The sequence below is a fragment of the Cryptomeria japonica genome, chromosome 5 (assembly GCF_030272615.1).
Source record: "Cryptomeria japonica chromosome 5, Sugi_1.0, whole genome shotgun sequence".
Taxonomy (NCBI): Eukaryota; Viridiplantae; Streptophyta; class Pinopsida; order Cupressales; family Cupressaceae; genus Cryptomeria; species Cryptomeria japonica.
The window spans coordinates 440,089,316-440,108,613 of record NC_081409.1 but is presented as its reverse complement, the minus strand read 5'-3'; the positions used below and the strand labels follow the sequence as shown (position 1 = coordinate 440,108,613).

The 19,298-nt window shown below is 35.1% G+C and overlaps 1 protein-coding gene across 1 annotated transcript; it reads left to right on the top strand.

Annotated features, from left to right (window-relative positions):
• Positions 1 to 776: 776 nt before the first annotated feature.
• LOC131061133 (WUSCHEL-related homeobox 6-like) lies at positions 777 to 1,991 on the top strand. Its single transcript, XM_057994641.2, has 3 exons — positions 777 to 1,002; positions 1,410 to 1,474; positions 1,854 to 1,991. The coding sequence occupies exons 1-3, from the start codon at positions 777 to 779 to the stop codon at positions 1,989 to 1,991; spliced, it is 429 nt and encodes a 142-aa protein (XP_057850624.2).
• Positions 1,992 to 19,298: the final 17,307 nt, after the last annotated feature.

The following is a 19,298-nucleotide window of genomic DNA, read 5'->3' as shown; positions in this document are numbered from 1 at the left end:
CTATACATTATTGCTTAGTTATGAACTAACTTGCATCAACATCAATGTGAAATCAAAAGGTGGAAAAGGACAAAAGAAGTTTAAGAAGGGAGAGTTTATGTCTTTTGCTTTCCATAAAGAGCAATTTATTTTTATTGCAATGTTTACAAAGACATGATGACCATGCATACTAGTATTTTGGTTGATATCCTTTTATTTATTGAAGGGGCTTATAAGAAAGTTGGAAAACTCATTATCACTATAAACAAAAAAACTGACTGAAAGAAAGAAAAAAATAATAATTATCTCGTAAAGTTTAAAAACTATTCTACTCTATTCATTTAGACCTTGAAAATGAAGTACAATTTGAGTAAAGAGGTGTAATTGAGCAAATTTGATTCACCTAAAGTACACATGCACTTCATAAAGTGATAAAGACAACGTTGATCTTGGCGTTTGTGTATGATGAAAGAAGACAACTCAACTGCAGACTGCAGTCTCCAAACTTGAAAGTTTGTGATCAGACACATGTTCTGAGTTGGTGTCCTGCTTATTTGGCCCGTCTATATTTTCATGTACCATAAACTTTGTAAACTCCAGATTATTTCTCCCATGTCGACAGAACAAAACCAAGTTCTCCCATCATGACAGAGCCAAATCAAGTGTCAAAGTGTCAGCGACAATGAGCGTCTCGTTTCACCCGGACGTCCAATAGAGTTACATCTAGGTAGTAGAGTTGCTACAAATAGCCAGACATTGGAGGGAATAGTTTAGTTTGATGTATGGTGATTGGAGAAATGAGGGAGGGTGAGGCGAAGCGGAGATGGAGTGCGACGGGTGAGCAGGTGAGAATACTGGAGAGAGTTTACAGGGAGGGCACCCACCGTCCCACCACGATGGAGATTCACCATATCACCGACCTCCTCAGCCGCCACGGATCTGTCCAAGGAATCAACGTCTTCTACTGGTTTAAAAATCGCAAAGCAAGGGAGAAACGAAGCATGCCCACCATGCCTGCCTCTGGTATTTTATTATTCTCATTTAAAGACAGATTTGGTCAGATTTAAACAGCAAATTTTAAATTTTGATTTTCAAGTTTGTTCATATGAAATCACATTCTAATTTCTGATTTGTTTAGGTCATTCATATGAAATCACACCCTAAGCTTTAAGATTTAAGTTGTTTAGATCACTCATTTAAAATAACATTCTAAATTTTGATTTGTTAAAGTTTTTTAGATCATTTATTTCAAATCATACTATAAGCTTTGACTTGCTTAAGTCATTTATCTACTTCTCCCATAAGATAAACGAGCTTAAACATTTAGAACTTAGAATGTATTGTTTACACCAGGATCACAGATAATAGCTATTCAGCTTACATCTTTTAAGAATTTCCAAGGTTAAAGAAACATTTTGTTTTGATGACAGCTCTCACAGGAAAATGGGGAGGCTTGAAATTGAACACTGATGGTAGTGGTCGTGATCTGATACAGGTGAACGCATTTCCTTCTTCTTCTAATCTGCAAGAGGTGAATGCCTTTCTTTCTTCTTCTACTTGATCTGATAGAGCTACAAACGTTAATGCTAAAGTCACTCATACTGGCAGGTGGCAGTGGGTATGAAAGAAGTTTGTAGCTTGTGTGTTGAAGTGAAAGGTTGTGTCCTCCCCTCCGCTCCTCCAGGCAGGAAGGAAGAAAAACCTTTGCAGACTCTACAATTGTTTCCTCCCTCTGATAAATGAATTATCTCATCATGTGAATGTATGGTCGTTTCATCATTTGTATGTCAAATCGTCTACTCTGTGGCTGCAACTCCGACAGATCTTAGAAGCTTAAAAGAGCAGTCGTTTTTAAATGTTTGCTTATATTTCAGTGCACTCCGCAGGTTGATAATTGCGACTCTGACAGTCCAGTTGTTCAACATTGGACTGTACGAATTGATACGGCGTCAATTATTATCATCCGTGTTTTCTGCAAAGTACAGACTCAAATTTTCAATCAACAGAGTTAACCACCGCCATTTCTCTCGAAATTCAATATTTCTAACATTTCTTATCTCACCTACATATTAACTATAAAACCTTAGATTGTTAATTTAAGAGATATTTTATATTTTTCTTAAATAAATTTTGGTTCTGTATAATTTTTTTTTTTAACAATTACAATCTTTGATGTCATTATAGAGTGACTCTTGATGTAAACAGTCCAAATCAATTGATGTGGATAAATTAGGACTAGATAAATGAATAATTAATATTACTTCAAGCAAAATAAATGCAAAGAATGAATGTACTTAGCTCTAAAACCAATATAAATGGATAAATTTGATGTGGCATTTAAATCATTTGTTTTGGTGCAAAAAAAGAAAAATTAGATATGCCTTCTACATTAGATTATGAACAACACTGTGACTTTTACCTAGGTAAAGTTCATAGATCTAGATTTATTCTATGCTAAGGCATAATTCTTGTGGCTTGTAATTATGATCATGTCAAACAAATTTATTGTTTGTAGTCAGCTAGATTTTGTACTTATTACTAGTTGTTAAGGACTAGTAGTATTCAAAATTACCTTGAGTTTGTTAAAGTAATAGGGACAAGCTTTCCTAGCTCAACCCTTATAGAGACTATAGTTATAATTATGTTAAATATTTCCAAATAGTAAGAAACCATGCAAATGTTGTTCCTTTAGTGTACAAATTTAGGTGTTCCTCTAATAAATGACCTTTGAATTCTCTAAAAAGTCAAATAATTCTAAGATGGTGTTAAGATGTGAATTAATGTCTAAATGAGTGAATTTAAATACCATTGTATAGTAATAATAATGTGAAGCATGTACTAATTCAACTAATGGAAATAACGAAATTAGACCGAGTCAACAAAATTTGATTTTTTAATTTTTTAGTGTTTATTTCACAAGTGCAAGACTGACTTGAGATTTAAAGGAGATCTAAGTTTAATGTAGGGATATAATGTTCATAGATGAGAGAAACAAAGTTTCAAATGTATAGGAATATGTGTGATAACATATCATACACAGTCAAGGCATTAGAATGTGTATAAATGACCTGAAAGGATCAACGATCAAGGATCAAAATAGGTCCAAAACTAAAAGGAAATTGGAACGTCTATACAAATTTAACCATTATATTTTACCTCCACTTTGATGTGCATATGTATCCTAAAATGACATATAAAGTGTGCTGAAAAATACATATGAAAATTAATATTCAAATATAAAAAACAATATTAGCAACCCATGAAAATTAACATGGGCCCTAGAAGATATCTTTGTGTATTCATCATCATTAACATACATGCTACATGGGCACTTTTAAAATAGAGAAGAGATGTACATGCTACATGCACACTTTTAAAATAGTGAAAATTTACAATTGTATGACTATCTAGGAAATTGAAATATAAGAAAAATAATAAGAGTATGGTTACAAAATTCCACCTATATGAAAAATGGTATTGTGTTGTGTTAGAGGGATAAATTAATTATCACCTAAGCTTTGTCACCACTAAATGAGTAGCCTCATGCAGGTCCAACTCATGTCACCGCCATCTGATTCTCGTCATCCATGCTATTCATGCTAGTTATCTCACCTATGCATCATTAATACTGCAACTAACTTTTGTCTAGAGTGGACATAAAAATTATGGTACTAACTCATCTTCTTCTTCTGATGATCGAAGTTCCTTAGATTTTACAGGCTCACCCATTGGAGAATATAAAGTCCACCCTATTCACCTTGACATCCAACAGATTTCATTCACACCTTCTATAAAGGGTAATCATTCTTCTATATTGCAGGATAATGTGAGCACTATTTGCTATGCCGCTAATGGTGATCCTCCCTCTATTGAAGAGTTGCAATCATATTATGGTCTAGGATTCAATATTCTTTCTAACCATGGATATAAATGAAATGGCCTTGGGCACATGGAACAAGGAGTTAAGGTCCCTTTGTAACTGAAAATACACTTTTACAATGGGTTTAGGTTATAGGCTTTGTCCTCTATCTATAGCCCCTCCATTGTCTAAATTCTTTGTCTTCTTCTTGTGACCAAACAAACTTTTCTCCACAAGAGAAAGGGTTTCTCCCTGCTCCTCATTCTTTAACTGAGAAAGAGCATATTTTGTTGATGCTTCTTAAAGACCACTTAATTACTCTTCCTCCCCCTACACATAAGAAGTTTCCTAAAGATGATAAAGAAATATACTTTTTTTGTGCATACCATCAAGTGCTTGGACATTCCACATGTGAATGTAAGGTATTTAAGAATAAAATACAACAACTTCGTCAATCGGGTGTCATCAATCCTTCATCAATCCTCTCCAATAATATATAAATTGAGCATTCAATCTCCATTTTCAACAATCATGAACTTTGAACCTTCATGTCATTTGTATGTTGTCAGCGCGATATCTAAGAGCCACCATACCACAAAGAGAAGAAGAGAAATGGAAGCAATATGCAATAATGGGATAGGGAGTTTTTATTGATAGATTTTATACTCCTATTGTTTTATTGTGTTATTTCATTGGTTTATTTAAAATTCTTTAATTATATAGTGATTCACAATTTCCCTTCTATTTCTAGTTGATTTGATGATGAATTTTACATATAACAAAAAGGTATTAAAAAATCTCACATGAAGGTGGAACTATGTTGCCATAATAATAGAAGAAAGCAAGAATTTAACAACCCTTCAATTTGATAACCTAGTTAGATCTCGGATGTCTTGTGAAGAGAGTTTGGGAGATTTATTTGAAGAAAGTGATGAGAAAGTATTTTCCTCCAAATTTTAAATCACAAAGAATGAAGATACTAGCATCAACAATGCCAAAAATAATCAAGGCCAAGGTAAAGGTTGGAATCAAAATAATTCAAGAGGAAATAGAGGTAGACATGGTTCAGGAGAAAGAGTTGGTTCTACAAGAAGAGGTAGAGGAAGAATTGATAAGATTATTGTTCAATGTTACCTTTGCAATAGGTATGACCACTTGAAAGAGACTATAAGTTGAAAGAAGTTAAAAGTGTTAATTATGCTCAAGAAGGTGATGAGAATCCTCTAGATCATTTTTTTTATCTTATGACAAAGGTGAAAACTATAGTAATGGTGTTTGGTATTTAGATTTTCGATTCTCTAAACATATGTCAGGAAATGAGAAGTTGGTTTCAACAAAGGATGAAAGCTTCAAATTCAAGATCCATCTTGGTGATGACAAATCATTGGAGGTTGCTGCAAATAGAGCTATGGAAGTCCACACAAAAGAGGATATGAAGAGTGTTAAATTTTTCTATTACACTCTATAGTTGAAGAATAATTTGTTAAGTATTGTGAAATTATGTGAGAAGAACAATAAAATAATCTTTGAAAACAAGAGAATGTAAAATTTATGATAAGAATCAAAGAAATAAGGTGGTTATTGTTGTTCCTACAATGCATAACATGATATTTTCATTGGGGTTTGGTGAACATAACAATAGTCTTACCAATATGGCATATGAGGATCAAGTTGGTTGTAGCATCTTTGGTATGGACATTTAAATTTTCATGTTTTAAAGCTTCCGACCTCATAAGAATTATTTTCTAGTTCACTTAAGATTGAAGAACACAAAGAAACTTGTGAAGAATATGCTAAACGAAAGCATATAAAGTATAATTTTCAAAGGGCAATGTATGGAGGGCCCATCACCCATTTTATCTTGTTCATTCAAATATTTGTGGTCCTATGCAAACAAAGAGTTTGGGTAGGCCATCATATTTTTTCACTTTTATTGATGATTACTCACGAAAATATTGGGTGCATTTTTTAAGGTCAAGGATGAATCCCTTGATATATTCAAGAGGTTTAAAGACCTTGCACAGTAAATGAGAAAGGGTAAAAAATCAAATTAGGTATTCTGATATGAATGGCATTAGGAGGCAACTCACCACTACATACATAGCTCAATAGAAAAGAGTATCTGAAAAAAAAAATTATACAATGGTGGGAGCATGTTACAAACTAAGGGTTTAAGAAATAGCTTTTGGAGAGATGTAGTTGCTACAATAGTGTGCATTCTCAATTGAAGTACCAAAAGTGTACTTGACAAGATGAATCCTTATGAAATCTAGTATGAGAAAAGTGTTGGACATTGTTGCTAGGATATGTTGTTGTCATTGATGTCAACATATTCATGTGATTCATTGCTCCGATGATTGTAGATTAGTTTATTGGGATCATGGCTTGGTGTATGCAGTATTTCTAGTATAATTACATCTTGCGGTATTGATTGAGGTGATCTGGGAAGCTTAATTTATCATATCATATGATCTAGTTTGCAGTTTGGTCTTGCTGATCAGTGCTTTGCACGGTTCGTTATTTCCTCCAGTATATTCCAGTGTGATCAGATCTTGAGCTGAGATTTTGGGAGATTGCTTGGGATGTTCTTGTGTATCTTTATTTTAGTTGGTTCTTGATTTGGTTCTCCATAGGTGTATCTTTCTTCGTGATAGTTGTTAGTGTTCTTGAGTTTCAAATGTTGATCAATGAAGATTTGATAAGTGGTTTTGGTACAACTATTGCTAATGATTCTAACGTGCTTGTTGGTGTTTCCTAATTATATCCTATTTATTTTGGTGGTCTGCATTGATAATTGTACACAATATTGGTGATTTTGTTGATCTGGTGATATTCTTCATGCTATACAGTATTCTTGGTGGTGTAGCATGTTGCAGTTGATCTTGGTGAGATTTTTGATGGTGTTGTATATTAGGAGATTTGATTTAGTTTCATGATGTCATGTATATCATTATATTGGTTTGATGGTCGATCTTTGTATCGTGTAATATAATTTTTTAATTAGGCGTTGAGGGTTTAGCCGACCTTCTTGTCAAGGTTGACGAATTGTATAAATAGGTGATATGGTCACGTAATTTAGTTGTCAAGGTGGTGTTTGCATTATTAGAGAATGATGTATGTGTGAACAAGAGAATTCATCCTTCGATAGTGTGATTGAGCAAAGTTTTGAAGGGTTTCAGAGAAAACATATGTGCTTAACCAGAACTGTCATCAGGAATTAGCAAATGCTATCATTGCAGTTCATTCCTTTTAGATTGTAATTTGAATCTTGTTATAAGTCAGTGAACCTTCCCTAAGGGTTGTAGCCTTTCGGGTCATTATATTTTGAGTAGTGATCTCTAGGCAGTGAGCCTAAATGTAGGTGCATTCTCCATTGCAATTATTTCACATACTAGTGCAGAGTATCATCTCATTATGGGTAGGGTCCCACCATGGTTTTTCTCTTAACTAGGTTTTCCACATCAAAATATTGGTGTTGTGTGTTGCGCTATCTATTTTTTTATCCTTTTTGTTACTATAGTTTATCAGAGTTGTGACTGTGGTTAAGTTTGTTAATCCAGTGAAAACTGATTCACCCCCCATCTCAGTTTTCCTTCATTGTTGTTGCCAACAAAAAGGCCTAATGTTAATCATTTCAAAGTTTTTAGTTGTTTAGCCTATGTTCATGTACCTATTCAAAATAGACAAAATTTAGTTGTAAAGAGTGACTCATGCATTTTTGTTGGGTATAATGAGGAAAGTAAGGCCTATAGATTGTATAATCATCTCACTAATTGGCTCATTATATCAATAGATATATTTTTTTATGAAGAGAGATTTTATGGTTATTAAAAAGGCCATATTGAGAAGCCACATTCTATTTTGAATGAAGTTATTATTGGTGATATTTATCATGAGAAGTCCACTGATGTTTCTATTTCAAGTGCTAAAAATCCACCAAGAATACCCTCATCTAGTTCTTGAATTCCAAGTGCAAGTCTAGCTTCAACTCCAAGTTCTACAAGGTAAGAAGATTGAGTGATATTTATCAAAGGAGTGTAAGTCAAGCACATGAAAAAAATCCAATAGGTGAAACAATTATTTTTTCTTTATTTATGAAAGATGATTCTAAACGATCATGTTTTGAACAAGAATGTACTAATGAGGTTTGGATGCAAGAAATGTAAGAAGAGATGGATTCCATTTGTAGGAATAACACTTGAGAGCTTACAAAGATTCCATATTACAAGAATAAGATTGACACCAAATGGGTCTACAAGACTAAGTTTAACAATGATGGGAGTGTAGAAAGGCATAAGGGAAGACTTGTTGCTAAAGCCTTCACATTGAAATATAGCATTGATTATAAAGAGATATTTAAACCAGTAGAAAGACAATAGACTATTAGAATGTTGATTTCATTAGCTTCTCAAAACAATTGGAACATACATCATATGGACATGAAAAGTGTCTTCTTAAATGGGTAGTTTTTAGAGGAAGTATATGTGGAACAACCACAAGGTTTTGAAGTGGAAGGAAAAGGGAACCATGTCTACAAGTTGAATAAGGCTTTGTATGGCCTCAAGAAAGCACCAATAGCATGGTATATTAGGATTGATTGCTACTTTTCTGGACAATGGCTTCAAAAGAAGTAAGAGTGAACCTACCTTTAACTACAACAAAAAGGTAATGATATTCTTATTATAAGTTTTCTTGTTCATGATCTGTTGTATATGAGTAGTAGTTCTAAGATGGAAGATGAGTTCAAAATTGATATTATGAATTAATTTGAGATGAAAGATCTAGATATCAAGTAATATTTTCTTAGAGTGGAGGTTTATTAAAGTAAGGATGAAATTTTCATTTGTCAAACAAAGTTTGCAAAGGATATATTGAAGAAATTTGATATGATTGATTGTAACCCATCCTATACTCCAAGTGATCATGGAGTTGTGTTGTGTAGAGATGATGGTATCAAAATAGTTGATGAGATAGCTTATAGAAGTATTGTTAGGAATTTGATATTTTTAACCCGCACAAAGCCTGATATTGCATATTCAGTTTCATTTAAATTAAGGTACATGACAAATCCATCAGAAATATACATGAAGGTAGCCAAGAGAATTTTGAGGTATGTGACAAGTACTCCAAATTTTGGTATTCATTACTTCTCTTCTAAAAGGTTCAATCTTGTTGGCTTTAGTGATTCAAATTGGGGAGGTAGTTTGGATGACCAAAAGTCTACATCTAAAAAGTGTTTCTCTTTTGATTTGGATTAGATTACTTGGGGCTCAAAAAAGAAAAGAATTATTGCTCTTTCATCTACAAAAGTAGAGTATGTTGCAATCACCTTAGCAAATACATGAGCTCTTTGTCTTATAGAAGTTTTAGAAAAAATAGGAGATAAAAAAATTCAGCATACAATGATTTATTGTGGCAACATGAGTTCCATCAAGTTAGCAATTAATTTTGTCCATTATAGTATGCCAAAAAAATTGATATGAAGTATCACATCATTCAAGATTTGGTGTAGAAGGAAGTAGAATTGAGGCACATAAACACTCAAGACTAGCTAGTAGACATATTCACCAAAGCGGTTGCAAAGGTTTAGTTTTTGACACGTTGAGATCAAATAATGAGCCCTCTCAGCATCAATGGTAAATATGAAGATAACTATCACCTAACTCTATATTATCATGCCCACGGAGATGACAAATGTAACCATAGTTGAACCAATCTAACAAACTACTAACTAGCTGATTCTCTACTTATTTTACAAGGTGGCAACTACCTTGTAATGATTTTCAATGAATGAACAAACAACTCATATGCGTTCAACCAGAAAGAAAGTAAGGAAATAAATTTTAACCAAAAATCTTTGTAAAGGCATTCACAATACTAACTACTATGTTGAGGATTTTTGGATTTTAGAATAAAGCCACTATGAAACACCATTCGTAGATAATATTTCACAACAACTGAAATTTCAAATCATTTACCACTTCAATATAAATTCACCAATTGATATCCATTTCAAAGAACAAAAAAGAATCCACACACCATAATTCAAAGATTACGAATATATGAAAGCCACCAGTAGTTCTTCTATATTAAAATAATAGATAACCACACGCATAAAGTTTTTCTCTTATGAGAAAAATAAAGTTTGCCCAAAAGATCCTAATCAGAAACAAAGTCTAGATATTTAAAACATGAAAGAAAACAATTCTTGAAGAAAACTGTTATTTTAAAAAAAGCCTTTAGGCCTCCCCACCAATGATCAAGAAAAATAATTAAAATATTAAACAAGAAACCGCCACCACCTATTCAGATTCTATTTCACCATCCTCGACAATTTCCACCTCTTTCTCAACACGTTTCGCATCCTGAGCTTTGATCTTTTGTCTATATTCATGGTATCTCTTCACAATTGGATCCATATTTAGGTCCTTTGGTACAGTGGTGATCTGCAACCTTGTCCTCCACTTTCCAACCAACCCATCAGTAGCAGCTATGTTCTTGTGCATTTCATCCATATCAGATTCAAAGGTAGAGGCGTGTATTTGTAGGAGACCTAACACTTTAAAGGATTCCAAAGATATGCTTTGAGGGTCCCTAACATCCTTTTGATAATTATCTTTGAATTGGTATACCATTTCACTAACTTCTAGCACATTCTCCTTGAAACTATCTATAAGATCAACATCCAAAGCACATAGATTCTCCTTTATTTTCAGCAAGTCACTCAAGTAATGTCTCAAGGCATTATCAATATCATCATATATTCACAATAGATTTTATCCTTCCAATCTAATGCATCACACAAAATAGGATTAACCTCCCTAGGATGTTCAACTATTTTCTCAGTGGTTAATATGGTATGAATCAATGACATGAGTTCTCTGACTTCCTTTGAGATCATAAAGATACTCCCATGTTCTTTTCTAACCTGATGTAGTTCTATTAACAACTCCTTTATTTTGTTCCATATATTTACATACAACATCCTGAATTTAGTGACATAACCCATTGCCAACACCATACATTTTATCAATCCAATTAATGACAACTTTGGCATACCCCAAGTTACCTTCAAATGTCTTTCCTCATAGTTTCTGGATCAATCCCCTACACCTATGAACTTTAAGACTCCCCAGTAGTAGGATTTATGAAAGATGAAATGAAATCCTTCAATGATTGTACCTGAGATTGGAGCTCAATATTCTTCTTCTTTTGTTCTTGTGCTCTCTTGAGCAATGCATGAAAATAGAATTCGGCATGATAGACATCCCCTTCTAAGGTAGAGAGTCCCATAAACACATGGTTGATCTTATAATCCTTCTTGGTTACATTACTTGCATCAACATTCCCAACAAGATCAACAATTTCTAGGATTTGGTGGCTAGAAGCCGCATCAGAGATAATTTCAGACATTCGTTTAACCTTCTTAGGCTAATGAGAACTTTGCAGCAACAATGCAACTATGCCAATTTTAGTGGAGAAGGGAGTGGAAACTTCTCTTTTCTTTTCATCCTCTATCTTCAACCAAGCTGGCGAGGTTATTTCAGATTTTGATTCTCTATTGATAACACCAGGGGTACCTTGTATAGGAGAGGAGGGGATTTCAAGCGTAGTAGAAAAAGATTGATCATCAATGATTCACTGATAAATACCTTCAAAATCAGAGAGGCAACTTTCCTTTGAGTGGTGTAGCTCAGCCATCATATTTACAAGTGGTTTTTAGCTGAGCAGTGGTCTCCTTTGACTTTTCTTCGTTATCGCTTGACTAAGATTTTCTACTCAACGACCTATCTATAGATTTGACTACTAGTTTTTGAACATGAGAAGAAGAAACTTCTCCATTCTCTCTACGAGATGAAGACTTCTAACCATGAGAAGAACTGGCCTATTGTCTCTATTTTCCATTCAACCAATCAGATGTTCTCCTTAACACCAAAGCAGTACAAATCATTAGGTCTAAAATTTCTTCTTTAGACCAATCAACCTCCAAGGAGACTACATTAGCAACAACATGGTATTTTGGATCAATGATGACCTCATCCTTGGTAACATCATCCGAGATATTGGAAGAAACACCAAGGGTGTGCATCTGTTGCAAAGAGAGCCTCATATAGCTCCTTATAAATACTTCGGCATCATCTAAACAATCCTCCCAAAAATCTTCAAGCTCGGGATGATGCATATAACCTTTAGCTCCATACAGATGGTGTCTCACATACCCTTTACTCTCAAAGTTGTTTCTAGGTGGTAGGGATGAAAAGTGAATCTTCTCTAGAAGTGTCCCCACTACCTTGGAAACACCATTATTTTTACAACCAAAGACACTAGTGGACAATGGAAAAGGGTATCCCCTCTTTCCCATATTCCAATATTTCACATTTACTAGAGACATTTGGCAAATGACTTTTAAAAACACAATATAATCAGAGGGAAAATGGGGAAATTTCACTGGCTCTTTCTCAAAACCTCCAATTCTAAGATATGAGAACTGGTTGAATTGGGTGTAAAAGCTTCCAAACTTCATCATAAATTTAGTAGAGACATGAGAAAACCATAGGCCAGGGTTTCCTTCCAATTTTCTAACTAGACCAATTGAGAATGCATCATTGACAAGGGAAAAATCATGTGTACTCTTCCGCAAGGTTAGCTAAGGAATATGTTGGTAAATAGGCATAGAAACAAGGGAAGGGCGATTAATCTCTAAACCTATCCAAATAGACACTTGACTACCTAGGATGTAAACAAGATATGAGAACATATGGAAAGCAAGGGATTGTTAGAAGTTCTGCAATTGCTCATTGAAATGAAAACTAATGATAGATGCCCAATTAATGAAACTTTTAGGAGCACATATAGTAAGAATGTAATGACACATCCAGAATTCAAAAAACTCTGTGGAAATACTACCGACACAATGCAAAAGGACTATGACTTCCACAACTTCATCTTTGAAATGCATTCTTTTAAGCTTAGTGGGTAGTTAAGACTTACCTCCCTTTTCTGACTTTAGCCAGTTTCTAGCTATACAATTCATGCAGAGGTCTCCATGTGCATCGAAATATTCTTCACCAACTGAAATAGACATATTTTCAGCAGCTTATTTTTTGGGGAGGAACAAGCGTGATAAACACTTTCAGGGATAATTCATGCGACCACTTTGCCACCTTCTGCCTGAATTTGCTGAGTCTCAGGGTTGTATCTCTTAGACCTAGAAACAACCAAATATCTATAGGGAATGACAAATGGATAACCAACTACGGAGGCCAACCCACACTAAACAATTTTCTCTCATAGCAGTGTTCTCTTTTCTACTTCTAGCTCTTGTAAAAAGTTCCAAAAATCAACAGCTTTGTCACTATGTCTTGCACACTTGCCCACTAAATTTTTATTATACTCTGCATGATCCTGAGCGAGATGATAGACTTAGAGAACTCAAAAAAATGGAGGCTAGTTCAAAAATCATTCACCACCCCGTTCATATACTTAATTAATGTGACATGCCTTAAATGCTGCATTTACTTTGCCTCTTTAATGGTCCCTTAATTCGGCTTGTTCTTGCTAACAAGGCAAACAAAGTTAGTCCATATAAAACCTGACACAAAGGAAGCACCCCAAAACCTAGGAAATATTTGATAAGTCGCTCGGTCGAGGAAAATGCAAACTAATGAACCTATGGTTGGGACTTGCGAGATTTCTACAACCCGCAACAGAGTGACCAAACACAAGATAGGAGACATCAGGTGATCAAGGACTTTAATATGAATTTCTAACTTCGCAACTAACTTAGAAAAGGTGTGCGACACATGACATAACTTCAGAAAAAATGATCAACTCTGTGACTAAAGGGGAGTGATTTCAAAATTTTAAAAGGGTTAACATATTGGCTCTAAATGGGGGCAAGGACTTTTAGGACGTAGAGGATCCTGAAAACTTGTCTTAAGCCTTATTCATTAGGAAATGGAGATGAAATAAAACAAGCATAAAAGACTAATTAAGAAAGTAAAACTATGTAGAAAGGGGAAAGACACTACCTTAATTGAAGATTTTTAAATCTTGCCCATTATAGGCAAGAGGTAATGGATTACCATCCGGATAAGCCAACAAAAAAGTATTATTGCCTAGGATTTGCTTGATCTGAAAAGGTCACTTCCATAATGAATCGAACTTCTTATGTAAGCCCTTCGGTTCTCTTCTCTTATCCCAAAGGACATGTCTCTGACAGTAAAATCTCTCTCCTTGGATCTCTAGTCAAAAAATTTCTTAACCATCTGTTGGTGGTGGGCAATTTTGTCTATCATCACATCCCTTTGCTCTTCTAATTTATTCAGGTACATAATCCTCTTCTCCACTGCAAATTGGAATTGTTCATCTTTAATAGACTTTTACAAATTAAGTGCAGAGAGTTCTAGTGGTAAGGGTAAAACACTCTCCACCCCATAAAAAAGCTAAAAAGGAGACATGCCTATAGCTCTTTTATACATTACCCTATCTGTCCACAGAGTGTCATGTAACTTTTTATGCCATTCGGACCTCTGATTCTCATCCATTAATTTATTGATGATCGAAGCAAGGTTCTTGTTAGTACATTCATCCTATCCATTCCCTTATGGATAATAATTTGAGAGTTTTCCAAACTAATGCCATTTTCATAGAAAAACAGAGTAGTCTCAGCTGATGAGAAATAACTAGCATTATCAACAACTATTTTCTTGGGAACTCCAAATCTTACCAAGGTATTTTCTTTTAGTAAATTGCACACTACATCAGAGGTAGTATGTTTCACAAGGATGACTTCTACCCATTTGGTGAAATAATAAGTGGCTATCAAAATATGAGTATGTCCGGTAGAGGAATGTTGATTGATTAAGCCTATAAAGTCAATGCCCCATTGTTGGAAAGGCTCATCAATTACAATAGGTCTCAAGGGTAATGCAGCCAGATGGGGCCTACATGTAAACATGGCACACTTTTCACACTTAGATACCTATTCATATGTATCTTTGAACATACTTGGCCAATAGAACTTTTGGCAGAGAATTTTTAAAGTTGTTGCAGAAGTAAAGAATCGACTACCACAAGCCTCATTGTGAAAGAATTCCAACAACTTATTTTGTTGTTCCTTATCTACACATTTCAAGAAAGTACCATCAACTCCTCTTTTATACATATTTCCTTCCCAAAGAACGTATAACCTAGCCTTCAGTTTCAAATTCCTTTTTTCCTTTGAGGATAATGAGAAGGACAGTCTCCATATGTTAAGAAGTATGATACATCTGAGAACCATTCTTCTATTGTGCTAGTAAACAAAACCAATGGGAGACTTTCTTCCTCATAAGGTTGTCTTGGTTCCTCTTTATGCTGAACAACAAAATCAGCAACCAATATAATCTGCAACCAAATTTTGAAAGGTAGCTAACCTCAACTATGATTTCAAAAGACCAACTAGACCAAATTAACAAGGATATTAAACCTTCTTCTCTTCAGGCTCTGCAAGGCCTAGGCTCAACAATAAGGAAAGTACTGCAAACTAGCTACATTCACATTGACTCTCAACTACATTTGAGCTTGAGATAGGTGGGACATTTCAACAGAATAGTAAGTAAAAAAACATATTCTGATTTGATTTTAAATTGATGCAAATGACCTCTAGCTGTAACAGATTAGTGCCTCATCCTGGGCATAGAGTCAATACAAATAACCACAAATGGAATCCAAGTTGTATATCAAATTCATTGAAAAGATTTCCCTGTATTAATGCCTGACATTAACACATTCTAAATTCATCAAAGGATCATACATATCCAAACATTAACCCAAATCCAAAATGATTGTTCACAGAATTTAAAACCTTCCTTGAAGAGTACCTAAGAACACCCATTAGATTCTCACTTTGAGAAGATAAACCCAAACTTCCTTGAAGACTAAATTTATTAAAATTGAAGAATGCCTGAAGACAATGCACTACACTATATATATGCCTTACATATATGTGCCCTGAAACCAAGAAACAATCTGCAAAATGTATCTACTCCATGATAACAAAATAGGAACATCAACCATTATAGCCAAGAAAATCAAAATGCATAAAACTGGAACCCTTTCCAAGACCTAAGAACTCAGAACTCTGGAGCCTTTTTCCAAAAATTTTGGAACCCTTACAAATGAGAAGAATTGAGAATAAAAAGAGGAGGGAAAACATCAAAATCTGCATAACAAATTGCCAAGTGTCCTCTTTTTCAACCTGATGATTTTCCTTGCATCCTTCCCATGGAAACTACTCTCAAAATATCTGATATCTATTAAAAATAACTACAAAACTGACTTCATCATTCTAAGATCTTTCCAACGGTATAAAATATGTCTATATTTGGGTAAAAATAACCCCTCGGGCGAATTAATCTGAATGCAGACCCATCATTTAAATTTTTGGATTTTGACCTATAGTTTGAACTATATTATTTAACTTTGATTTTTGCCTGGTTTACCCTCTGTGCCTTGCCACGTGCCACCCTATGATTCACCCGTGAATCCTATCAGATAGCCACCTCATCACCATCTCACCTGCCTTACCACTTGTCCACCTCACCAAGACCCGCCAGCTAACCTCCCACCTGGACCTACCAGCTCATCGGTCGCTAGTTCGCAAAGGGTAATGGTTGAGAACCTTCACATAGTGACACAGTGACCACCGTCTGATCATCTCAAACTTGCTCGCTCTTTAATCTGCCCTTTTTTGCATGTGCTTTGTCGCTGATCCGGGAAGGGTAACTTTCGTGCACCTTCGCATTGCGAATAAGCGATGACTGTCAGATCTTCCTCAACCTACTTGATCTTTAATTCACCCTTTTGTTGGAAAACCTAGGTGCCTTGAGAATCATGCACACGTGGGGTCCACCTGGTCGCCAACTAGCTCCACTTTCTGTCAAAAGCCTTTATACTTTAGACATTATAGATACATGTGCTTTTGCATTTAAATATCAAATATTTCCTATGCACAACCAATGTGGGATATATGTCTGTGCCTATTCCCATGTTCTGTTCATTTCCATGGAAGTTCTAATGGATTTCCTATTGCCAATGTAATTTACTTGGGTTTCAAAATCCTTCACGATTCCACGCAGGAGGACTTTGACTGGTTTTACACCTGCGAATTGCATTAGTTTGAAAGTTTATTAAATGCCCCTCCTTTCAAAAACCACGTAGGATGGGTTTGGCAGGTTTACACCTGCCAATGGCATTTTCTTTAAAGTTTTATCCTTTTCAACGCCACATAGAGGAGGGGTTTGGCTGGTTTTACACCTGCCAAAATGCATTTGCTTGAGAATCTAATGCCATCACTTTATTGCCACTTGCATTTGTTAAAAATTCTTGAACGCCTCTTTACCCAGCCACATTTTGTGCAGAGGGAAGAAAAGATTGTTTTATACCTGCCAAGGCATTTGCATTGAAAGTTTCTAAGTTTGTTTCAAAACCATGCAAAGGGAGGAGGGAATATGGTTGTTTTACACCTACCAATTTTATTTCTTGGAACTTTCTTATGGCCTTCAACGCCATTCCAAGTAGGAAAGATGGGCAAAGGTTGTGGAATTTGGCTTACACCAATGTCAATAAAAGTTGCACATGTTAATTATATCCATAATTAACATCAAATGCTAAGGTGGACTGGCAATCAATTTGCTGAAACTTCTAAATTCTTATCCATTCTACGCCATGTGCTATGAGGATTCAGCACTATGCCTGCCAATAGCATTTGCCTGGAGTTTATTAAGCCTGAAGGTTTCGACTCCTAGAATATCATAGTACCTTGCTTCCTTCACCATTGTAACCAAACATAAATGATCATAATGAGGACTAAGCTGATGGTGATATGCATTAGCTTGCATGAAGAACACTTTACCATAAACTTAATACATGGGGGCCTGAGCCAGGTCAGGCCCCAAAGTGGGTCCGACTAATTATTTTTTTGTTTTCATGCAACTGACCTTTGAAATGCCTCAGGAACCTCGAACATACCTCTGGAGTTGATCAACACAATTTTCTCATCACTGAATTGGGTTTTACAACTTTTAGGTGCTTGCGCCACATTTTCGCATTTAAACCCAAAGATGTAATTATAAAACTGGTCAAAACACCTTTTTGGACTTCACAAACTGATGGGCGTACTATATGATATACTGGCATTCACTATGCCAAACCATTTCTCAAGATGAATCCTGGACAATGAGATATTAATTGTTGAAGTTGATTAAATGGCTCTGTCAGCACTTGAACCTGATAAAATCAATGTGCAGGGACCACAAAGTGCACACATTAAAAATATCAAATGGTCTTCGTGGATCCGCAAATCTGGGGCATAGATACTTTGAAGTGCAAGGAAGACTGTGGAATATTTACTTCAACCAAAAGGATGACTATGTACAAATGGTGAGATCATGAAAATAGCCACTTTAATAAGTGCAACAATGAAAGTGTAGAAAACTCAATAAAATGGCTCAAGAAACCATCTTGGAAAACTGATCAAACGGATTGGCAGGAGCTTCAAATTGGAAACACAACTTTTCTTTCATACTAGCAGCACCTTGGAAGAAATATTCTAGCATGACATTCACCTGGGCATCTTTTACAATTATGCAAAGTGGTGATCTAACTAGCTATTGAAACAGGGACTTATGCAAACAATACAAACTGCAAACGGATTGAGCTTACCAAACTGAGCAAATGGATTCATACACACTTGAAATTTTGCATGGAGGCACACTTATATGCATACAATTTAATGCACTTTTAATTTCAACATTACAATCAACTGGGCAAAAGTTATAGGTGCTCAAAGTAGGCTACTTGGTAAAATCTGAATTTGTGCATAGAACAACTTTCAGTCTACCCCTTTAAATGGGTACTTGATAAACTGATCTAAAATGAAATCTGAAAGTTGTAGAACACTGCATAGGCCAAATGAAAGGTGTAAGACACATTTTCCAAGCCTTACCCCTTTATAATCAACTAGCTCCATTTTACATGCCCCAAAGTAGGCCTCTCAGGTTGACTCATTAGGTGGTCCTTTGAAAGAGCAAAGAATTTTTTTGAAATGGGCCTCTCAAATTGACTCAAATTTATGAGTCCCAACAGTGGCTTTGACTGGGGATGGTTGATTGCAAGATCAACACAATAATTCAGAATCTTTGGTAGAGCAGACCACTTAAAAATAGATCACTTCTCATCTTCTCAAAAACAAGGGCTCCTTATTCTACCCAAACAACAGGGTACCTTATTGAAAACCACACAATGAAAGCAAAGCAACTGTCAAAGATACAATTTATTTACATATGGCTCCTAGCCACCAAAGTTGAGACCAACTCTTTCCCTTATCAAAAAACTGATTCTCATCACTTAATAATGTAAACAATCTGAAACAAACACTAATCATCAGAGAAATGTTTCTATTATGACAAACATCTTT